This window comes from Sus scrofa, chromosome 3, assembly GCF_000003025.6.
Source record: "Sus scrofa isolate TJ Tabasco breed Duroc chromosome 3, Sscrofa11.1, whole genome shotgun sequence".
Classification (NCBI taxonomy): Eukaryota; Metazoa; Chordata; class Mammalia; order Artiodactyla; family Suidae; genus Sus; species Sus scrofa.
Window position 1 is genome coordinate 126,476,525 of NC_010445.4, and position 24,381 is coordinate 126,500,905.

The following is a 24,381-nucleotide window of genomic DNA, read 5'->3' on the forward strand; positions in this document are numbered from 1 at the left end:
GCCCCAGGGCCCCGGCTACTGCACGACAGCGCCACATCCTCAGGCCGGGAGGGCTGGGGGCGGGGAGGAGACCCACCGCCTCCCCCCGACGGGGCCCTCTCCTCCAGCCAATGCGGGAGGCAGGCAGGGCATGCTTGCAGGGGGCTTACAGAGAAGGCCCCCCAGAAGGCTGCAGGGAGCACCCCCACACGCAGGCACCTGGTTCCAGCACGGCTCTGTGGGTTCTCCTTCCACCACCACAGAGCTCACACCCCAGGGATGGAGACACAGCGACAGACTCTGGCCTGCTCACGGGACACGCCGGGCGAGACCCTGGGGAGTGCAGTCCCATCACACGCGCCCGAAACTCAGCGGCGGCCCCCAGACCTCACCCCTGCGACCCCGGAGAAAGGGCATCTGCTGCACAGGGCACGTCGGCGCCCGGGCACCCGGCACAAGGCTGGCTTCTACCCGCTGTGTGCCCGCTGAGTAAGAGGATGACGGGACAATTCCCGAAAGCTCTCCAGCTCTCCATTTCCTAAATCAGTACAGGGGTCCCCCTTGAAAAGGCTTCATATTAAAACCGAATTTGCTTAAGAGCCTCAATCAGTGCCGTTCCTTCTCCTGAAAACTGCTTACTCGGTTTTGACTGCCTGATGCGGGAAACTCGAGTCTCTGCTAACTTGTGCTGAAATCCCAGGCAAATCCCAAGTGTGACCGGCTCAGTCCATGAACGGTCAGAGTCTGAGGAAAGACACACCAGAAACTGGGCAAGCATTTGGAAAACAATTAGATTTTATATCTGTTGAGGCAAATAAAAAATCGGAGCCTATAATTTGTATGACTTCACGTTTCATTTCCTTTTTCTAATAATTCATCTGAATTTTTCTTGTATTTTATAGAAGCAGAAGCAGCTCACGACAGATGAGAAGTGAAAACACGGTCTCTAAGACGCCGTCCTGACCCCTGAGGACAGGCCCTGATGCGGGGCTGCCTCTGGGGGGCGCTGATGCAGGTGCAGGTCACGCCGGCCTGAGGGCCCCAGAGCAGGCCTCCTCCGTGGTTCCCATGTGAGGCCTGCCCAGTCTCGGCAAGAACAAACATCTTCAGTGCATTCAAAAAATGAACTTATGGAGCTCCCATTGTGGCACAGTGGACACGAATCCGACTAGGAACCATGAGGTTGTGGGTTCGATCCCTGGCCTCGCCCAGTGGGTTAAGGATCACAGCCGCGGCTTGGATCCGGCATTGCTGTGGCTGTGGTGTAGGCCGGCGGCTACAACTCTGATTAGACCCCTAGCCTGGGAACCTCCGTATGCTGCAGGTGCAGCCCTAAAAGGACAAAAGACAAAAAAAAAAAAAAAAAAAAAAAAAAAAAAAAACAAAAAAACCCAAATAGCAGATATGAAAATTTTTTAATTAAACCAATAAAATTTTAATTTCCCCCTAGATTTTTAGAAAAAGAACATGGATATTCAGATAGTTTTTCTTTGACTGAAAAAAACAAAAAAAGAGTGTGGTATGAAGGGGAGAAACCTGAGCTGCAGCCGCAAGCCGCGCTCCACCGCAGACACGACCTGGCATCTGCAAATCTGCGGGTGTAGACTAATGCCCCCCAAAGACGTTCATGCCTGATGCCCAGACCGTCTCCTGGGTCACCTGCATGAACCCAATCTAATCCCAAGTGTCCATCGACGAGGAGGGCCCGAGAAGGGGGGCGAGGACGGCCCTGAAGCTGGGGGCCCCGAGCCAAGGACTGCGGGCAGCCTGCGGAAAGCAGAGAGCAGGCGCCGGGTCTCCCCCGACAGCAGAGGGAGGCGGCCTGCCAGCAGCTCGGTTTCAGCCCAGAAAGACCCGGGACCTGCAGAACTCTAAGATGACGGGCGCGCGCTCTTCTGAGCCTCTGAGTCTGTGTCATCTGTTAACAGCAGCGAGAGAAAGCTACCCGAGCACGTCCGGGCACAGGGCGGGGCTGAGCCTGGCGTCTGGGGAGGCCTGGGGACCAGGCCGGTCTCAGCTCAGCCCCGGGGCCAGGCCTGTGCTCTGCGTCCCCAGAGCTCGAGTCGGACACCGGGCCTCTGACGGCAAACACCCGTCCAGCTTCCCAGTACCTCCGAAGGCACCCGAGTAACAGAGGGGTTTCAGCAGGATGAAGAGGGGCCGGCAGTGGGAGAGTCTGAGAGGGAAAAGTCGGTTCTTCCATCTTAGCTCTGGGACGGCTCCGCCCAGGGCGAGGCCCCGATGTCTCCAATCCCCAGGAGCCCGAGGGCCCCCGAGCGTCTCTCTGGATTTGACCCAGCTGAGCCCCTGGCTCTGCACCTGCCCAAAGCGCCCATCTCTCTCCTCTGCACATGAGGGCAAAGACCTGTCGCCAAAACCACGCTCTTGCCCGGCCTCCCGGCCGCTGTCAGAGGCCTGCGACCCTGTGACTCCTGCCCGCCGAGCTGGCTGACCACCTGCCGAGGGCCGGAGGGAGGTGAGCCGGTGGTGACTGTCCGCAGGGCCCGCGGCAGAGCTCAGGCACAGCTCCTCGACCCCGGCCACTGCCCGCAGGGCCCCGCGAGGGCCGGGGGCAGCGGGATGTCGCCCTCATTGGACCCGCCCAACAAAATGTGCTTGTCGCCCCTTCTGGCTTTTCAGTCGGAAGGAGATTATTTTGTTCCCCTGTGGGACCTAACTTGGCGTGGCCAGAACACATTTGTAGCTCATTGGCAAGAAGCTGTCTGTGTGACCAGCCAGACGTCCTTAGGGACTCAAACATTCCAAAGACGCTGGCCTTTTCCCGCGAGGAAGGCCCCGCCCGGCCCCTGCCTCACCTTGTCACAGAAGACCTTGATCTGGCAGTAGGCCCGGTGCACGGGCTTGTTGCTGCGGTTGTTGTAACTGTAGGTGTCGATCTGAATGTTCAGAGGCAAGCCCTTCACGCCCTTCTGAGAAGAGAAATCTGTGCTCAAGCAGTTCACCGAGATGAAAACCTGCAAGGGAGGAAAAGCTTCCGTGAGCAACAGGCCCCGAAGGCCGACTGTGCACAGCTTGTAAAACACCGGTGTCACCAACACTGTCCCCACGCGCCCTAGATGAGAGCTCGCTTCTCATTCAAGAGGAGGGTTTTGTTTTTCGGTTTTTGTTTTGGCTGCATCTGTGGCATGTGGAAGTTCCCAGGCTGGGGTCGAACCTGTACCACTACAGCAACCTGTGCCACAGCAGTGACAACACTGGATCCTTAACCTGCTGAGCCACCAGGGAACTCCAAAAGGAGGTTTTGAAAAGAGATTATAAAAGGTTTATTTTATATATTTGTTTGTCTTTTTAGGGCTGCACCTGAGGCATAAGGAGGTTCCGAGGCTAGGGGTTGAATAGGAGCTGCAGCTGCCGGCCTACCCCACAGCCACAGCAACTCCGGATCCTTAACCCACTGAGCAAGGCTGGGATCGAACCTGCATCCTCATGGATACTAGTTGGGTTCATTAACCACTGCGCCACAACGGGAACTCCCATAAAGGGTTTATTTTAAAACCACCTTTGATCATAGGAATGGCAGACTTTAAAAGGGAAAAATTAGATAGCAGCTTTGACTCCTATCATTCTCCCCCCCAGAATATTTATTTAATATCACACAGTAGATGAGACTGCTCGTCTTAACGTCATTTTAAAACGTTCCAAATGGCCTAGGTTCTCTTTACAGCTGTTTTATAGATTATTACAAATTGTTTGGGAATCTGCCTGTATTTCTGCCTATACCATCTCCTAGGAGAACCTGTAATATCTATGTTCTCATATTCTGGAATTTGTGAAACTAGTCTCAGTATTAAAGTGGTAACGAAGGCTGGTACTGAGACCCAGGTGAATCTTGTACGGAAAATGAACGTGCTCCATCCCCGCCCCCACCCCCAGATTTGTGATTCTAGATTCTAACCTCTGCACACACGGTCTCCAGGCCACTGAGCTCCCCTTCAAAGCTTTAGCGTTAGAATTTATTTCTGATGCACGCGCGCCACATAGCGGGTACTGCTGGAATTACAGTTTTAAAAACAGGTTGGCACGTTTCCAAGACCCAAGACTCTGGATTCCTTTGAGCCCACGAGTCGACAACCCTGTCGCCCTACCGACCAAGGACAGATCGACCACCGTCACGTGGAATGCCAGGGGCTGAAGTGAGACCCAGAGAGGGAGAAGCTTACGTCAGAAGAGGGGAAAACCTATAAAAAGGCAGCACAGAAGGGAGTGGGAACAGAGGGTGACGAGGAAAAAGTTAGGGCCACGAGGACAAAGAACGCGCTCTAGAAGGTTCGCAAAACGCCGAACCAGGGTTTCCCCTCTTGCTCTGGTCTCTATGCTGTTTATGAGGAGGAGGAGACCAAAGCATCCTGAGGGGCTGAGACCTCGTCCAAATGCACAGATTTAGATTTAAAAGTCGCCTCTCCCCTGCTGTCCCTTCACCAGCTCCACTCAGCCGGGTCCACGCACCGCGCCTCCCCTCCGTCCTCGTCCCTCTTCCTCCCCCGCGGCCTCCTGTCCCAGTCCTGTCGCCTCCACAGCTCCTCTCTGCCTCCGCCTCCAGGCCCTCGTCCAGAAAGTCCCCAAGCATCCCGCACTGCGACACGGGGCCGACGGCCGTGAGCGCGTCCTGTCTGGGGACCTGCGCCGGGCCCCCCCCTCGCACACACCATCCCACCGCACAGCCACCGCCCGGGGAGGGCGTGCTCTCCTGAGTTTACACGTGAGGCCTGGAGAGATTTTTTTTTTTTTTTTTTTTTTTGTCTTTTTGTCTTTTGTTGTTGTTGTTGCTGCTATTTCTTGGGCCGCTCCCGCGGCATATGGAGGTTCCCAGGCTAGGGGTTGAATCGGAGCTGTAGCCACCGGCCTACGCCAGAGCCACAGCAACGCGGGATCCGAGCCGCGTCTGCCACCTACACCACAGCTCACGGCAACGCCGGATCGTTCACCCACTGAGCAAGGGCAGGGACCGAACCCGCAACCTCATGGTTCCTAGTCGGATTCGTTAACCACTGCGCCACGACGGGAACTCCTGGAGAGATTTTTTTAAACCGTCCCCGGGTAGAGAGCAAAGGGCTGGGATCCACACCCAGGACTCTCGCGGCTCTCCTGCCACCTCTCTTCCCAAGGCGAGGGCTCACCCCGGACAGATGCCCTGGCGTTGCTTTACTACCTGGAATGGCTTCTCATTTTCAGTGTTTTAAAATTTTTATTTATTTATTGGTTTTTTAGGGCCATACCCACGGCACATGGAGGTTCCCAGGCTAGAGGTTGAATGGGAGCTACAGCTGCCGGCCTACACCACAGCCACGCCGGAGCCGAGCTGCATCTGCGACCGACACCACAGCCAAGGCAACGCCGGATCCTTAACCCACTGAGCGAGGCCAGGGATTGAACCCGCATCCTCATGGCTCTGAGTCGGGTTTGTTAACAGCAGAGCCACGACAGACACTCCTGGCGTGTCATTTTCAGAGGGGCTGTGTCTTATATCCCCGACCGGGCGGTAACTACCGAGCAGGCTGCGTCCATTTTCTCCCTCCTTTCCTGGTACTCGGCAGGGCTCCTGATTTCGGAGGGCCTGATCCAGCCTGATTTTTCTTGCCACTTAACTCATTTTCAGCAAATAAGCAAATTGCTTTACTTTTTAAAATACCTAAATCTAGCTATGGAGGCAAAAGGGACACATGAATTTCAAATCTATTACAGAAACTTACTGCTTTAACTTTATATCGTTTTTCTATTTATTTTTTTAAGTAACCTTTCAGGAGTTCCCTTTGTGGCACAGCAGATGTGAATCCAACTAGGATCCATGAGGATGCGGGTTTGATCTCTGGCCTCGCTCAGTGGGTCAGGGATCTGGCATCGCCGTGAGCTGTGGTGTAGGTCACAGACATGGCTCGGGTCCCCTGTTGCTGTGGCTGTGGTGTAGGCTGGCAGCTGCAGCTCTGACTGGACTCCTAGCCTGGCAACCTCCATATGCTTTGGGTGCGGCCCTAAAAAGCCAAAAAATAAAATAAAATAAAAAATGAAAAACATTTCATGTACGATTCATAAATTGAAGTTAAAAGACAGCAGACAGAACAGATGAAAAGAAGGACAGAAAGGCAGACAAAAAGCCAGAGACAGAAAGACAGACAGAGGGCCGGCAGTCTATGCAGACAGCTGAGCCCACCCACGCAGCCACACCACCGCCTTTCTCATTTCACAACCAAATAGAAAGCCGGAACGGTTCCATCATTCTAGGCCCCACGGCTCCATCCCTAACTCAAAAACAACTGCCCCCCGCCAACAACTCCAGGAGGTCTCTGCCCAAAGTGAGTTTCCCCTCACCAGAGGATTCCATGGTAATCCAGCCCCACACCTCCCCTCCCCTCGCTCCCCAGGGTCAAGTTTCTAGTCAAAGCAGCAGGAAGCAGGAGGCAGACCCCAGGAGCAGCACAGACTTGGAGCCTTCGGAGAGACGTGAACGCCCCTCGCCGCGACTCAGGATTCTCTGCGAGGCGTTCTGTGCGTCTAGGTCTCATGTCAAGTCTTTCCAAACGGGGCGGGTCTCCACCTCTATTAGAGACCTTGCCAGCATCGAAAAGCGCCGCCTTGTCTAGACAGACGCGCAAACCCAGCGGTGAGGAGTGGCAAGACGTGTGCGGTCCAGGCCCGGGGACGGGAGGTCCAAGGACAGTGGGCGGAAGGCCCACAGGAGAAAAACAGGGGGGGACAAGAACAAGCCGGACACTCGCAGGACACGCTGGCCCGGAGGGGGACGCGCGCGCCGTGCTTACGGCTGGCAAGGCTTGCGAGGTCTGTTCCAGCCGGAGTAAGGGGGCCCGCAGGAAGGGCTTTGCTCCGAAAAGCAGCACGTCTAAGTTCTGGTCCCAGCCCGGGTCACCGGGCAGGTTCGCCTCGTGTGGACAAAAGGAATGCTCAGGCCGTTCGCACCGGGCAGAGGCCACTTGAGAAGGAGATCACGGGACAACCCGGTATCGCCTCCAGGGAGAGGGTGGGAAAGAGAGGAAGAGAAAGACGGGCCACCTCACGGGCAGCTCCTCTCACCACAGGTGCGTGTACGCACACTCGTGCACACGCACACACACACGCACACACACGTTCTCAAGTCTGAGAGGAGGCTCCTTCTCGGAATGATGTAAAGAGCTTTAGGAACTCAAACGATGCCCTCTCTCTATTTTCATGCTTCCTCGCCACTGATTTGGAGGAAATGTTTGATTTCATTCAAGCAATCGGAACATAAACCTCCAAAGATGAGCAATTACTGTTCCCACCCAAAACCACTAGACAGAAAGAAGCTAACCACAAAAAAACAAAACAAAACAAAACAAAAACCTTGCTAAGCAGGTGGGAGACGCTCAGCAAGATTCCTCTTTAAATGTCCAGCCCGTTTTGCTAAGACGGTTCCTCATTCTTGGCCAGGAATTCATGCCCTCCGAACTCTGCGAGAGATTTCATTTTGTTTGCACACCTCAGTTTGGAAATGCGAAGAAAAGAACAAAACGCAGACGTGCACCGTCAGAGGATGAGCCTGTACGGATCGTGCGAGCGCGGAACCACGGAGACAGCAGACCGAGAGCTCGTTTGCGGCGGTTCTCCCTGGAGCCACGACGTGGCCCACAGGCCTGTTCACCCCGCTGGCTCCTCCTCAGGTGGAAAAACAAACAAAGAAAACAAGACGGAAGGAACCAGGACACGCTCAAAACACAGGCGGCCATCGCGCTTCATCTCCCAGCCAGCACGGCAAGAGCAGCCAGGAACCAATTTCGTGGAGCCCCCCAACTTATCTCCGCCAACCTACCTGCCCCTGGGGACTTTCCTTCCCATCAATACCACAAACCAGGGGGTTCCCATCACGGCGCAGTGGAAACAAATCCGACCAGGAAGCAAGAGGTTGCGGGTTCGATCCCTGGCCCCGCTCAATGGGTTAAGGATCCGGCGTGGCTGTGGCTGTGGTGTCGGCCGGCGGCTGTAGCTCCGATTGGACCCCTAGCCTGGGAACCTCCCTATGCCGCAGGTGCAGGCCTAAAAAGCCAAAACAATAAAAAATAAAAAAGAAATAATAATACCACAAACCAAGGCCCAATTCCAGTAAAACCTTTAGACTAGAGGGAGGAATCGGGCATGTGGCTTTAACAAGTGCATTTCACCCGTGGGGAGAAATCATAGGAGCATTTTTCACCCACCTAATTCACAGAAAGACAGCACTGACAAAGCGCTCAGAATTCCTCGGGCAGAAGTCGCAGCAACCATAAGCTGCGGAGTCAGAAGCCAAGTGACGAAACCAACTTACTTAAATGTACTGTATTAGGGTAATTTTCACGAACAAAAAGGCTGTTCCTTTTTGCAGATTTACCACAAGAGGAATACTTGTTCTGTATTATCATTCACGTTCAAGAAAGGAAACTGACATCAAAATAAGAGGCTTCATTTTCTTCCCGCTGAGAGATTTAGGTGGAATCTTACCCAGTATTTTAACACTGTTGTTATAACGCGTAAAACACTTGACCATCAATACATGGTTTTCTCAATGAGGGGATGAAACATTTTACACACAAACAAAAAAACGAAGTTCCTGTTGTGGTTCAGCAGAAATGAACCGGACTGGTACCCATGCGGATTCGGGTTCGAGCCCTGACCCTGCTCAGCGTGTTAAGGACCCGGCGTTGCCCTGAGCTGTGGGCTAGGTCACAGATGTGGCTCAGATCTGGAGGTGCTGTGGCTGTGGTGTAGGCTGGCAGGTACAGCTCCGATTTGACCCCTGGCCTGGGAACCTCCATGTGCCGCGGGTACGGCCCTAAAAGACAAAAATACAATTTTTGTAAATAAAATTAAAAACTTCTTCCAGGGTTGAGTATACTTTTTGTGATTCTCCAAATGCCCATTACTACTACATGGGGCTGCACTGAAAGCTGGTCATGAGACCCCGAAACACCAGGGGTAGAGAGAAATCCACCCATCGTTCCAAATCCTACCTTAGGAAGTTGCGAATCCTCACAGAACGGTAAACACCCACAACCGTGGCCCTCTACAAAATCAATCAAAACACTCGATAACAAAAGAGCTCATGCAAATGTACACAAACGAACCCTTCTTTCTTCCAGCTGGAGGCGAGGGCCCTCTACACAATCAAACGGCTACAAGCCGGGCGACAGCATGGAAAGGGGGCAGGACCGCTTCCCTGACGTCAGGCACTGGCCTCACACCAGTATCGCCACAGACACAGTCATTCACTCTTACGCCGCAGTTTCCCATCACTCACCACGGTCTGTGTGATGGACTAAATTCTCAGCACTCACACACAGCACGCGACACACCCCACCCTGTCAGCCCCAATTCCTACCACCTACAGCAGTGTTTCTCAAAGGAGAATAATGCAGACATCCTTTTTCAAAGAGAAAGAAAGTGGCCGAACCCACAAAGACATATCCAGATCCTAGTGTGAGAAATACTACTCTAGGAGTTCCCGTTGTGGCTCAGTGGTCAACAAATCCGACTAGGAACCATGAGGTTGGGGGTTCGATCCCTGGCCTCGCTCAGTGGGTGAAGGATCCGTCTTTGCCGTGAGCTGTGGTGTAGGCTGGCGGCTTCAGCTCTAATTAGACCCCTAGCCTGGGAATCTCCATATGCTGCGGGTGTGGCCCTAAAAAGACAAAAAAAAAAAAAAAAAAAAAAAAAGACAAAAAAAGAAATACTACTCTAGTCAAACAGCCACATAACATTGGCTCACACAGCATTGGCCTTTATCGGGCTCCAAGCTAGCACCTGAGCATAAACATTAGCAAGGAAACCTGCCAGCAAGTGGCAACCAGAATACACATGTGATTTTTAAGTCTTATCACTGAATTGAAAACAATATGAAAACTCTCGAAGAAACTCTACCCCCTTGGTCCACAGATGCCAAGGGTCTGAGACGACCTGCTGGCGGGGCGAGGGCATGACAGGGCCTCGGGATCCGGGCCCTGCCTCCTGCCCAGGCGTCCAGCTCCCCTTTAGCTCTGCGCGCACACAGCTGGGGTTCACAGGCGCGCGCGCGCGGGGCTCTGGGTGCTTGGCTAGGTCTTCCCACCCTGAGGAGTCACTCGGGGTCACCTCAAGGAAGTGTCTCTGATTCTCCTTTTCTAAAGTGCCTTTTTTGTGTATCTTTTTTTTTTTCTCCTAGGGCCGCACCCACAGCACATGGAGGTTCCCAGGCTAGGGGTCTTATCGGAGCGGTAGCCACAGCCACGCAGGATCCGAGCCGCATCTGCGACCCACACCACAGCTCACGGCAGCGCCGGGTTCTAAAGGAACGTCTATTCTTCATGTTTACGTCTGTCCCTGCAGGTGCCACAGCGGCCACCTCCTCCGCTGCATTTTGAATTTCCTGAGAAGGGGGCCGTGTCCTGCTCACCTGCAGATTCCCAAAACACCCTGGCAGTGCCTGGCCGCTGAGAACACAGGTTCGCTGAATGAATGACCCCAAACTCCAGCCACACGAAAACGCAGGCTGCCATGACATCCGAGTTCCGTCTGTCGACTCCTACTACCGTGGACCTGACTCCTCGGCCCTCAAAACCACCCATGCGATTGGTCCTATTCTGACCCCACTTCCCAGATGAGGCTCAGAGGTTAGATACTGTGTTGCCCACGTTCACAGGTTACTTACGTTCATATCTTTCCTCCAAGCAGACCTGGACACCTCAGTCACCCTGCTGAAGCCCAGACATCGGCCTCAGCAGCTTCTCTCTTTTTCTTTTTCTTGGTAGAGCCATACCCACAGCACATGGAGGTTCCCAGGCTCAGGGTGGACTTGGAGCTGCAGCTGCCGGCCTACGCCACAGCCACGCCAGATCCGTGCCATGTCTGCGACCTACACCACAGCTCAGAGCAACACCGGATCCTTCACCCACGGAGCGACACCAGGGATCGAACGTGTATCCTCATGGATACTAGTCGAGTTTGCTATCGCTGAGCCACAACGGGAACTCTCCCAGTAGTTTTACACACAGGGGACATTACAGAAGTATTTGTTGAATAAGTAATTAGGGTGGCCACATGTACCCCTCAATCTGGAAAAGACCATGGTAGTGAGAGGCTCACTGATGCACCTACAGAGACCGCCGTGCTAAGTGCCAGGGCACAGGCAGGTCCCCGCGGCGAGCCACGGGGGAATATTCTGCATCCATTCCCTTTTGTACTTCGAAACGTCAGCGACAGTGACCAGCCTTCCTTTACAGGAATGTCAGGCACCTAACAGTCTGTATTTAATCATTAAGCTTGTCATCCTTTCACTCGTAGCTTCGGGTCGTACGGACAGGGGCAGTCATTCTACCACGTTCTTGCAAGATTCAAGTTTTGCAGAAGACAAGTCCCAACCCTGTTCCCTGCACCCCAGACACCAGGACCTCAAGGCATCAAAACGCCTGCGTGGACAAAGCTGTTCCAGGCACCTCTTTCCCACTTAAATTCACAACAGCTACCCTGTGGAGGAAAAAAGGTCCAAAGAGCCTTTGTGGAATATTCCACAGCTGCAACCTCCCAAAGCCGGTGGCCAGTGTCATCTCTTCCATGAAGCCTTCGACTCTCAGAGCTGGAAGCACCGCTTTTCCCGGAAATCTCAGGCGCATTTTTAAACCTCACTTGTGACCGGTACCGCCCCACAGAGTGTCGCCTCTTCTAAGGACAGCCTGGATGCCCGCATTGCTTTTCACTCCCTCGTGGCACTTGCGGGGAGCAGCACCGTCGCTAGTGTGCTGAAGGAGTGAACAGCTGAGAAAGCCAACGCTCTGCAGCGGGCCTTCCAGGCGGTTCTTCCGCACGGTAGCAACACAGCATCTGCCTTGCGCAGAATTTCCTGGGAGGACGTTAGAAATGAACTGAATTGATCGATAATGACAGGAAAAATTTTTCAAGGGAGAATGGTGTTCTGTCCTTTTAAGACAGATGATATACACCAGGCTCTTGGAAGTGTCAGCACACAGGGCCGCGAGCACGCCTGACCACCTGTGGCAACTTCACACGCGGTCACTGGTGTACCCTGGTGTACAATGAGACAGTTCAAGTGAGTTCTAACTGCCTGGTAAACATGTGCAAGAAAAAAGAAAAGAGATGGGAGTTCCTATCGTGGCTCAGCAGTTAATGAGCCAGACTAGTATCCCTGAGGACATGGGTTCAATCCCTGGCCTCGCTCAGTGGGTTAAGGATCCCGCATGGCTATGGCTGTGGTGTCAGCCGGCAGCTGTGGCTCCAATTCAACCCGTAGCCTGGGAACCTCCATATGCCACGGGTGCGGCCCTAAAAAGACAAAAAAGAAAAGAGATCTAATGGAAGGAGGAAAAGAAAAATGGGCGGATGTCATTACGAAGACGCTTCAGCAAGGTGGGAACTTGTTCCATGTACACGGCGAACGTCCCGCAAACATTTCCCTTTAACACGAGCATCCCGCGGTTCGGAATCTGGAGACTCGACAGCTTCCAACCCAAGAGAGACAGCGTCCAGCTGCGGCCGAGAGCCCGTCAGTGAAAGACACACGGCAAACAGACCACGAAGCCAAAGCCAGGCCTGTGCCTCCTGCTCCCCGTTCACGCTCTCGAACCCACAACGACACAGAAAGCCTGAAGAAGTACCTAGCGCCTTCCTGGTGAAGCAGGAAAGCGGAACACGGTCACCCCCAGACGGCTGTGGGCAGCAGGTTCTTTTCTGATCACGAGGCAGGAAGGGAAAGGTCCCGATATTCCAAATCAAACAGGAGTCTGTGCCAATGTCCCACCTGACTTCCTGTGAGTCACGAGATTCGCTGTCGGCTCGGCCCCGTTAGACGGCGGCGGCCCAGGTACGGTCCCCGCTGCCCCTGGGAGCATCTGTCACTTTACCTGTTCTCCTGTCAGACTCCCACTTAGTCCAGCAAAGAGATCATATGCACAACCTCTTTCCTGGACTGTAACTGATCCATTACACTGAAAGGAGAAACCCTAGAACAAATCTGAACTTACCCCTCCTCCCCATCAGCCAACAAGACCGCTCTAAAACACGTCCAAGTAGCTTTTCTGAGTTAGAAACCCCTGACAATGGAAACTACAACGGGAGGTCAGTGCCAGTGTCTTCTCGCACTAATTAAAGGGAATAAAATCACCATTTTCCTGGTATGTTCACATGCAGTTATGTCAGCTGAATCCGATGCAGCAGGAGACACTGCAAAGGAAGGAAGGAAACCAAGATCCAAGTCTGAAGTCTAATTAGATGGCAACGCTTACTCAGCACTACACGGCAGACCCTTTAAACATTTTTTCTATTGTAGCTGACTTACCACGTTCTACCAGTTTCTGCTGTATACAGCAGAACCTTAATCAACATTCCTGGAGTTCCAGTCGTGGCACAGTGGTTAACAAATCTGACTAGGAACCATGAGGTTGTGGGTTCGATCCCTGGACTCGCTCAGTGGGTTAAGGTTCCAGCACTGCTGTGAGCTATGGTGTAGACTGCAGACATGGCTCAGATCCCATGTTGCTGTGGCTGTGGCGTAGGCCGGCGGCTACAGCTCCGATTAGACCCCCAGCCTGGGAACCTCCATATGCCGAGGAAGCGGCCCTAAAAAAGGCAAAAAAACAAACAAAAAAAAAAACCCCCAAAACAAACAAACAAAATTCCTACCTCCAAAAGCCAAAAAAAAAAACCAAAAACAAAAAACCCAAATCAAACAAACTGTGATTATCTTAGTTGTGTATGAGCCTCGTCTTTCCCCTACGAACTCCCGGGAGGCAGGCCTCATTCACTGATGAAGCCCAGGAAGGTATCGGAGACCCAGGCACAGACTCAGAGGCGGAACCTGACTCCACCACTGACTCAGCGGCTGATCCCAGGAAAGTCGCTTCCCCTCTGCTGGGGATGGGAGGTGATTAGAAAACCCCATGACAGAGTGACAGTGGCATGAAGCGAACGCCTGCCAACGGGCAACGGCGACGTGCGTTCTTTCTCAGACGATCAAGCTGGAAGGCGGGGGCGGCGAGGGCGTGGGCAGAGGGAGCGCCCCGTGAGATCTTCTCACACCAAGTGGGGCGTTGCCCTGAGGAAATAACAAGGAGCCAGTCCAGTCACCAGCCTTCCTGCTGCCACGGTGCTGCCGCCCACACCGCCCGCACGATGGCTTTAGTCTCTGCAGGGAGCTGGGGACAAAGGCCCCAGGAGAGATGGGGACACTCTGGAGGACCTGCCTCCACCTACTCTCTGCCGCATCCTGCCAGCGGCACCTGGGGAACTTAGGGACACTTGGCGGGTACGGTGCTCTGGCACCTGTTGTCCCAACTAAGGAGAATGCTTGTTTGCAATATGCAGATCGGGACGCAGATGTGACACCAGGAAAACACAGACCTCCTTCCAGCATCTCCTGGCCCAGGACAGGGGGCGCGGGGGGTCACAAGGGGACGACCTGGCGGGCGTGCTGACTTCCAGTCAAAACGTCCAATTAGATACTATGACCTTTCAGAAACAGCTCCAGAAAAAGTCCCAACTGAGTACAGAAGGCAGGGCGCGCTCGCGCTGCCCGCAGGACTTGGAGTCTTGCATGAAGCGCTGCCCTTTCACACGGAAACCTCACTGCCCGGCGGACTTGACCACAGCTAAGGACGTCTGGTCGGGGTCAGGGCTGTCTGGTCCGGCTTACAGGGGGCCACTCTGGCGGAAAGCACAGAAAACTGCTCCAAAAGGAGACCCCAGGAAGGCCCCAGGAGAAGGACAGTTCACGGGACAAACTGTCAAAGAAGAAAGTTCTAGAGAGAGGCTGACTGTTTCATGACCGTGGCAGCAGGGTGGTGGGGGAAGGGGAAAAATCTGACCGACCAAAAAAAGAATAAGAAACACGTTGAAGTGGCAGCACAAGTGGTGACCGCCTGACTAGACGCGGTGCCTCAAACCCGTGTCACCAGGCGCAGGTTCCGCCGCCCAACGGAGACGCTCCTCCGCTGCCAAGTGTCCCGCGGGTCCAACGGAAAACTGCCCGCCTCGGGCCTGCGCGCGGCACACGTGGGCGACTGTCACCGCAGGCTCTGCGGTCCCCCGCATGCAGCGCCTGTCATTTCCTTCGGGGAAGGACCTCCGCCCAGACACCGGCGGACCCGCCAAACGCTTCCGGCCCGAAGCCCCAGAGCCCCGGCCTTCAACGGAAACCTGAGGAGGCGCAAGGAGAAGCCTCCTCCTCGTGATCAGACCCCGAGCCCTTCCTCCAGGGCGGCTGCCCACGGCCAAGCACGCGCCCTCGGCTCCCGCTAATCACAGGCGTTCTCCCAAGTTCCGATCCAGAAAGATCTCCTGGCACCAAACCCTCTCGCTCAAGACCCTTCGTTCCCTGTAAACGAACGTGACTATCTTCCTGGCGCCACAATGACTCTTCTTCCCTTTGACAAATAGGGGAAGGACACCCACAGGAGGACAGCCCTGGAGTCGAAAGGGGGTCAGCGCAGAAGCCTCCTGGGCCACCTCGCGTCTCCCTGGGGTCCGAGGACAGGACCCCCGGGGGTGGGGAGGTGGTGGCCAGGTCGGCGGAGTCAGCCTGCACCTGTCTGGTCTCCAGCGTCTCTTACCTTCGTTTGAAAAGTAACGACGCTGCCTGGCTACCTGGCTTCCTTTTCGACGTAGGCCAGGGAGGATACGCCTGCGTTTAGACCTCCTGCCCACACTTAATGGCAACGGCAAGCAAGACGTTTGACTCACCTCCCTCCTCCCATTCACACTGGAAATTTAAAGTTGAGAAACAAACCAAACCTGTCCCTGCTTCATGCAACCAAACTGGCAACACCTTCTTTTACTGGAGCCCTTGACTGATGCTTCACCAGAATGGAATTCCTATAAATGTGAGCAATACGCTCAGTGCAAACAAATTAAAAATTACTCTCACAATGAATTCCAAATATTATGCTTACACAAAACAACAAACTGTCATTAAACTCATAAACCCGAAGCCCGCAAGCACTCACTCAACGTCTGAAGTTCAAGTGCCCGGGATGGTCACACCACCCCCGCCTCAACCCCTCGACTCAACTCTGCGACAGGAGCTCCATACACTTGGCTGAGACCGGAGACCACGGGGAGACACCAGGGCTCCGACCCAAGCCAGGCGCTCGCGCTAAAGCCCCTGGGTGTTGCTGCCGCCTCCACTTTCTACTTTAATCCTCTTTCTTGTGTAACACGAGCCTCTCCACGACACACAAAACGTTCGGTCCGAGGGGCGATCCTGCAGAACAATCCCCCTCGGAGCCGACGGATGATAATGAAAAGCGCGGAGTCCTCCCACTGCGAGTTGTGTGTCCCAGTGCGTGGAGTCACGCTGCTCCCAGGGTGTCCTCGCCCTTCCCACAGGCCCAGGCACCGCACTGACGGCGCGGTGGGTGAGGGAACAGAACCGGGAAGAGACACGAGTGCACGGACACTGGTTCTCTCGCCCCAGAGCCCAGAGGCTGCCACGAGGAAAAGACGCAGGTGCACCTGCCGGCGAGAACGCTGACCACACCGCAGCGCCTCCTGCTGCAGGTCTGACCAAGGCACCAGAAAGCACGCGGGGTCCACAACCGCACCGCCCGCCAAACACCCAAATCCTTAAGCCACAGACGTGTCATCCAATAAACGAACTCAGGCTCCACACGGAGCGGCTGCCCTGATACGGCTCGCTCCCGCGGGAGCCTGGTGCTGGTCTGCAGGCACGTTCTCTGCTGTTAATGTTTAAAACACAAAACGTGCGCATCCAAAGGCAGCTGTACCCCGATCCACCATCCAGGAAGGACTCAGGTCACCTCTGGGAAAGACGTGTTCGATAGTTTGTACCCCTGGGGTTTCATCACATCTTTGGAAGGTTGGCTTGATGTGCACGAGGTCGCAGCCGTGTTCGAAGCAGCAAGGACACCGTGCGCCCCGCTCTCACTGTACCTGTGTTCCCGGTTCCCTACTGTGCGCTTGGCGACACCAACTGGTCCCTACACCCTCAGCGGACTCCCCTTCCACTGGCGTTCGCCTGGCCCACGGGGCTCCCTCACAGCTGGCGGCCCCGTCTTCAGCGGAGGCCATGCAGCTGTTTTTTGGTTTCTACCTTCCACTCCTCTGCAGATAAACCTCACTCACCCAACCACCAGTGTCAAGTCTCCCTGTAACAGGGGTGCTCGCCTACTAGAGGGATTCAGAGCGACTCCATCCTGCTGCTCTATGAACGAGGACTTTTCAATATCCTCCCCTGTCAGCACTTTCCGTCCGTTTCAAGGGGGAGTCTTGCCTCCCCCCACCCCGTGACCTCGTTCCCATGACCCAGCGGCAGGTGTATTTCTAACTGGAGGACTAAATGCTTCCTCCTGGGTACTGAGCACCAGCACTGCCTCGGTAAAAAGTGCAAACCCAGGGGAGGCATCTCAGCACAGTGCCTGGCGTCAAACTGGCATTCCAAGGACTAAACTCTCTCTCCCTGACTTCCTTTTCTTCTATTTATTTTAGCTCCTCAGGGTCTGAGAGGCCCTTGCTTCATATCGCCCACTAAACGTCACGCTGTTGTAAAAACCCTTGGATTTACAATCTAAGCAAAAAAATTAAGCCCTAGGCCCTGGAGTGGAACCTACTCAGAAGTACTCACTTGGTTCTGGAAACACTGAGACTAGCGCAGAAGAGATAGCCCAACCTCTAAGTTACTTGTGTCTCCAAAGTTTATCTGTACAAGCTTCCTCTCCTTAGAAACAGGATGTTACAGACTTAGCATGTCAGGCCACGAAAGCCTACTTAACCCACAGGACAACCGACCTCCAACACCGGTGTCTCGGGGCAGCTCTAGCACAGGCCACGGGCACAGCCAGCGCGTGGATGTTTGCTGGACAGCGCCCTGAACGCCTGCAGGTGGGGGCAAGGTGCGCAGCTGGCCCGGGACGAGATCTTTGCATCGTCCAAGTCCGCGTTTACCTCCCCCTCCCCATCTCCTAACCCTCGCTCCCCAGCTGACTGGTGTCGCCCTCCAACAAATTCTGAACGTCAGCATCTCACCAGCGCGCCACCTTCCAGCGTCGCAAAGGAAACTGCTGCTTCTCACCGCCAGAAGGACCTCAAGCAACTGATCTCAGCTGTGAACCAGGAGGGAAGACATCGACTGGCTTCTCAATGAGATGGGAGTGTCAGGAACCTGAATTGTCTATGGATTTCTGACCCTTGAAAAGACGCCCGACTACCCAAACAAACCTAATTTTGTGAGGAGTACGGCAAAACGAATGAAATAAATCAATACAGTGGAGCCATCAGGGCCAGTGGGGGGACGCTTCTAAGAAATTTTTGCTTTTCAAGGCAGCTTCCTTCTCCCCTGCTGCTGTAAAACCTAATGATTTTTCTTTTACAAGTTTCATACCGGCTTCAAGTTTCCGTGGTGACAACAAGTATGCGATTATTCGGATACGTGGAGTGTTTATAGGGACAGGATGATTCTGGCCTGGACGGCGCTTTTCCCAAACGGGAACACGAGCCAGGTGTTCAAGATTCAACCCGAGGAGTTCCCGTCGTGGCGCAGTGGTTAACCAATCCGACTAGGAACCATGAGGTTGCGGGTTCGATCCCTGGCCTTGCTCAGTGGGCTAAGGCTCTGGCGTTGCCATGAGCTATGGTGTAGGTTGCAGACGCGGCTCGGATTCCACGTTGCTGTGGCTCTGGCGTAGGCCAGGGGCTACAGCTCTGATTCGACCCCTAGCCTGGGAACCTCCATATGCCGCGGAAGCGGCCCCAGAAAAGGCAAAAAGACAAAAAAAAAAAGACAAGATTCAACCTGAGATGTCCTAAAAGCAGTCACCTCCAGAGAGTGGCAGAAACTACAGATGAGATTCTCGTGTTGACACGGGGCTGGAAATCTGGCCTTACTCCTCCTGGCCTGGCCAAAAAGGTACATTCAATAGCTTGAAAAAAACCAAAAAAGTGTGGGAAGAGGGGAGTGACGCCCCCCTCCGATAATCCCTACGTTTGTGGGAGAGGAGGAGCTGGAATGAAGAATCCATACGGGAGTTCCCGTCGTGGCGCAGTGGTTAACGAATCCGACTAGGAACCATGAGGTTGCGGGTTCGGTCCCTGCCCTTGCTCAGTGGGTTAACGATCCGGCGTTGCCGTGAGCTGTGGTGTAGGTTGCAGACGCGGCTCGGATCCCGCGTTGCTGTGGCTCTGGCGTAGGCTGGTGGCTACAGCTCCGATTCAACCCCTAGCCTGGGAACCTCCATATGCCGCGGGAGCGGCCCAAGAAATAGCAACAACAAAAGACAAAAAAAAAAAAAAAAAAAAAAAGAATCCATACGGGTCCTCTAATCCAGAACAAGACAGTGGGATGCTCTCGGGAAAAGAAGTTCAAGAAAAATTCTATACAGGATCCTGCACGTACCTTTGTTCCCCCGAGTTGCCCTGGGGCATCAATTACGTTAAGTGTAAAACAGAAAACATCAACTTGGCCAGGGAAAGCAAAATACCCACAGACTTAATTTCAACACACACTTGAAGCGGATGCCCGATGCCAGCTTCAAAAGGCAGCAGGCTCATTAAGAAATGACACGAGCCCCATCTGGGAGCCGGCAAAGGCTTTAAAAAATCCAGTCCGTGCTGGGGGTCTGGAAGGGGAAACGAGACTGAATCTACCTGCACCCACTCCCAGGGCGCTTATGGCTACTTAGGACCTGCCTCCAAATAAGTTTCTCTTTAAGACAAACACGCCGAAGGCCTTCGGCATAAAACTGGCCATTATTCCCGCCCCCCCAACACCCCGCCCGGAGAGTGACACATCCAACAAACAAAGCACCTGGCCCACAGGCAGGCCTTGCCGCCAAGATCGCCACGCACTGTGACAAGTGCCTATTAGTCCCGATGACGCTCCAGCAAAGAAGAGAGCTGGTCACCATGGCCTTTTTATTCTCGGGGGACACGGGGGAACAAGGAGCCAGTGCATCACGGCGCCAAGCCCAGGTCACAGCTAAGTCAGAAGAGAGAACTCGGCTGAGAGGCGAGGGTCCCTCCTCCGCGGTTCTCCACCGGCCCCTCAGGGGAGGGGGAGGCCTGTCCCTACTCGGACTCAGGAACAGGCAGCTGGGGCAAGAGAACCGGCTGTTCTCGCAGGCCGCGTGCACACGGTGTCCTACCATGAGATTTAATTTCCAAATAACCGTAACGACAATTCTCTAAAATGAAAAGTTTACTTGTCCTTCTACCGGCTTCTCCGTGGTGAATTCACTGTTTAATCGAGCTCCAAACTCTGAGGTATCTGCGTGGGATGGAGGTGGTCGGCCGGAAAACCCTGAGGCAACTACAGTGACTAAAGCTTCCTTTACAGACTGGCGGACCCCACTCGCCACAGCCTGCACGCTTTCATTTTTTTGCCTTTTTAGGGCCACCCCGGCGGCTTATGGAGGCTCCCAGGCTAGGAGTCGAATCCGAGCTACAGCTGCCGGCCTCCACCACAGCCCAGCAACGCCAGATCCAAGCCACGTCTGCAACCTACGCCCCAGCGCACAGCAACGCCGGATCCTTAACCCACTGAGCGAGGCCAGGGACGGAACCCGCAACCTCATCGTTCCTCGGCGGATTCGTTTCCACTGCGCCACTGCGGGAACTCCTCTCCTGCACTCTTGAGACACACTGTAGCCTTAGACACCACGGCCACAAAAGGCAAGGAAAGCGATTGCAATACAAACGTAACGTGTTTTCTCAAGGATCCAGCCACATGATTTTTAAAAGCCACCCTAGGCAGTAAAAAATTCTAAAGTACTTAGCACCAAACGCAGGGTCTTACTCCACATTGTTAAAATTCTTACTGAATAAATAAATAAAAGAGAGGCTGAGAAGGGACAAGAAGGCGGCGGTAACTTTGCGCCTGGTCCTGGATGCAGAAGAGTATTCCCGACACCACAACAGACGCTGAAGGGACCTTGTCACCAACTGCCCTCAAATGAAGGGTTCCATGGCGTTGCCCGAGCTCTCAATTTTCAAACTAATGCTTACTTTTTCTGAAAAGGTACCAAAAAAGTCCCCAGTACAAGTATCCAAAGACCCTCTGAGCTGGAGGCCAGCGCGCTCTTGCCCGAGCCTGAGAGTCAGGAGCCTCGCAGGAGGGTACCTGGAGGGTGGCGCCGTGGGGCCGGGCACTGCCACCAGGACAACCCGTGCTCAGGCCCTTCCGCAGACAGCCTGGCAGCGTCACGGGCGCAGCTCCAACCGCGCTCCGGGGGCAGCGCCGGGGGCGAGAGGAGATGGGCATCACCTCCACTCCGCACAGGAGGAGACGGAGCCCCGAGAGAGAGACGGACAGACAGAGCCGGGAGCCACGCTCCGGCCCAAGACGCCGCACTCTCCGCAGCCGTGGCCTCGGGGAAAGGTGCAGGCGAGGCCGGCCGGCGGAGGAGGCGCCCGGCTCGGGACAGGCTGGGGAGACGGGCTGCTCCTCCTCCCAAGCCCTGTCCTGCTTCGAGCCCCTTGTGTCTGGGGCTGTGACCTGCCTTCCCAGCCCTGCACGCTCTCCCTACGCCTTAGCAAAGGACCGAGAAATAAAAAAAAAAAATCGGGGCTCAAATCACTGAGCTCCTGCCACTCCTGCCCAGAGAGCTGGTGCTGCCCCCGCGCCGCCTACCTTTGCTTCATCGTTGATGTCCCACGTGAAAGAAATGGCGTTATACGCGATCTCCTCGATGTTGCTGATGGTGTTGAAGCTTTCTTTGTAATCGGCTACACAAGCGATGGGAAAGAGAAAGAAATTTGTGATTTCCAGCTTCCGGCAGGAGATTACAGCAGCTCAAGGTGAGAGTCAGCTCTTCGTGGTACCACCGCTGGGTAATATTTTTTGGCCACGCCAGAGGCATGTGGAAGTTCCCTGGTCAGGGATGGAAGCCTCGCCACAGCAGTGACCAGAGCCTCGGCAGGGACAATGTTGGGTCCTTAACCCACTGAGCCGCCAGGGAACTGCATTGCTGGAAAATTTTAATTCACATTTTGCTGGGCTGAAAGGAGTTCAAGAGATGAAGAAAAAGAGTAACAGAGGCAAGCTTAGATATATTTAATTTTATCCCATTGAGTAAAAATTAGGACAGTGAGGTCTAGAAAAGTTTAAATAATTGTCCCAAGGCCACAAAACTAGTCCAAGGAATCAAGCCTGGAACTCAGTTCTTTTAATTCTTCTGCGAGAGAACTTAAACATTTCCAAAGGCAGAGAAAAGAAGCGACACAGATTCAGAGCCATCTCGTGAAACGCACAATGCTTCCACGTGAAAACCACATACCCGCCAAGAGGAGCGGTCGTCACAAACCACCTGACTGACCGTGGAGCTGCACAGGTCTGCGCTGCGCCCCACGTGACACACCTGCGGGTCCATTTGCACACGGAAGAGACTGGCACGCAGTTGGGCGCGTTAATGGGGGAGGATCGTGCGACGGCACCTCAGCAGGATTTTCCTTCCCTCGTTTTTTTTTTTCCTCCACCTTATTATCACCTCCAGATAACCAGAATCTCTTAAAAACGACGTTACCCCTCAAAAAAAAAGTGTCACCCTGGAGTTCCTGTTGCGGCAAAGCGGGTTAAGGACCTGATGTTGTTTCTGGGAGGACGTGGGTTCAATCCCTGGCCTTGCTCAGTGGGTTAAGGATCTGGCGTTGCTGCAAGCTACAGCGTATGTCACAGATGTGGCTTGGCTCCCTCGTTGCTGTGGCTGCACACAGACCGGTGGCGACAGCTCTCCTTCGACCCCTAGCCCTGGGACCTGCCATATGCCATGGGTGTGGCCCTAAAGGGGGGGAAAAATGTGTCGCTTGACAAGCAGGGCACTTGATGTGAACTGGCTCTACGGCCCCTGGCCCCAGGGTCACATGGGGAGCCACTGCACGCGGCCCGTGTCCTCATGAGGGAAGTAAGACTGAGAGCCCTGATTCCAGGAGCCCAAGGACAGGGCTGGGAACACATCAGGGGCTGGCACAAAAATTCAAATGCGTTCGGCAGGAAGCGGACGGCTGCCAAAAATAATTGGACGGAGAACACGGGATGCCTGCAGCCCGGGAACCGAGCGGCCGGGCCCTTACCTATGTCAATGCACCTTTGTTTGGCCGTGTGCTGCCGTGAGTGCCAGTACTTCCAGTGCCGCAACTGGTCCTCTCGGCTTTTGTCCTCGGCAAAAACCACCATGACGACACTCTGCGAGAGAGGGGGCCGCGGAGTGGCGTGAGGACGCGGGGGCGGGGGCCGCAGGGAACCCTGCCGGGGTTTCGCCTTTGCCGGGAGGGCCTCGCTCAGGGGGGCCTCCGCCCGGGGGCGAGGCGGCTCTGCCCAGCTCCCCCGACGGCAGGACGGGCAGCGGGACTCACCCGGACTTTGCTGATGGGGTGGTGGATCCCCTCGCTGCTGCTCACTTCCTTCAAGGTCACGGGGTAGAACTGGCCCTTGTTCAGGTAGGTCATGGTGCTGTCTCCCGGCTTCTGTCGCAGCGACTTGGAGGCTTCCAGGGTATACTCGAAGTTGTTCCTAAAGAACAAAACGGGGTCACGACGCCCTCATCCGGGCTCTCGGGAGCTTCCCACACCAAGCGTGCGCGCCAACCTGAAAGGCTTCCGTGTGGACGGAGGCAAAGAAACAGCCGACTGACCAGGTCGTGTTATTAACAGCATCTGCTGCTCTTCCCAAAATACACAGAATCTCAAAGAGCCCCCAGTGCTCAGAGATCTCAGATGCGGGCCCACCAAGTGCCCAGCTAGAAATTCTCTGAAGTGACGTTAACAACGGAGAGTCTGGAGGCGAAGGAGGCCGAAGACACGGATGAGCCAAAGGGCTCTGGAAGAGGACTCCCGGGACGGGCTGCCAAGCTGGTGTTTGCCCTGCGAAGGCTGCAAACGGCAGGCGGGGAGGCCTCTGATTACATGGGAGTTGGCCGGCAGAAACAGCCCTGTTTGAAACTGTTTTTGCTCATCAGTTACCATCCCCAGATGGCATTCGACAGTCTTCGACCGTTTCTATGGTCTTATAGCTCCGGGTATTCATCCCCCGAGGCTGCTTCATGAGGCCAGGGGCTGGTGAATGACACTTACTTTTATAAATAAAGTTTTGATGGAACGCAGCCATGCCCTCTGATCACACATGCTCTGTGGCTGCTTTCGTGCCACAGTGACAGAGCGGGGCAGAGCTGGGCAGTTGCGACAGAGGCTGTGTGGCCCGCAGAGCCGAAAATATTTCCTATCTGATCTTTTACAGAGTTTGCTGACCCCTATCCTAGATCCCGAAGGCATCTGAGTCTGTGACCCCTGTCCCTCGAGGCAGGTCTTGAAGGAAGTCTTACTCCCCATAAAATCCTAGACTTTTCAATAAAACTTATTTGAAAGCATAACACACATAGGAATGCATAAAACAATTACAAAATGAAATCCTAGACTCAAAAAAAAAAAAAAAATCTGAAGACATTTAAATAT

The 24,381-nt window shown here is 54.4% G+C and overlaps 1 protein-coding gene across 7 annotated transcripts in view; it reads right to left on the reverse strand.

The window, feature by feature from the left end:
* GRHL1 (grainyhead like transcription factor 1) overlaps positions 1 to 24,381 on the reverse strand; it is a 48,240-nt gene that overhangs the window by 13,579 nt on the left and 10,280 nt on the right. For all 7 annotated transcript variants that reach the window (XR_002342865.1, XM_021087852.1, XM_021087853.1 and 4 more), the window contains 4 exons: positions 23,287 to 23,443; positions 23,005 to 23,116; positions 21,566 to 21,660; positions 2,796 to 2,954 (listed from right to left, as the gene is read on the reverse strand). Coding sequence is in view for 6 of the 7 variants with exons in the window: in XM_021087852.1 (XP_020943511.1) it covers positions 2,796 to 2,954; positions 21,566 to 21,660; positions 23,005 to 23,116; positions 23,287 to 23,443 (523 nt within the window). In the remaining variant the exon portion in view is untranslated. The remainder of the gene's footprint in view (positions 1 to 2,795; positions 2,955 to 21,565; positions 21,661 to 23,004; positions 23,117 to 23,286; positions 23,444 to 24,381) is intronic.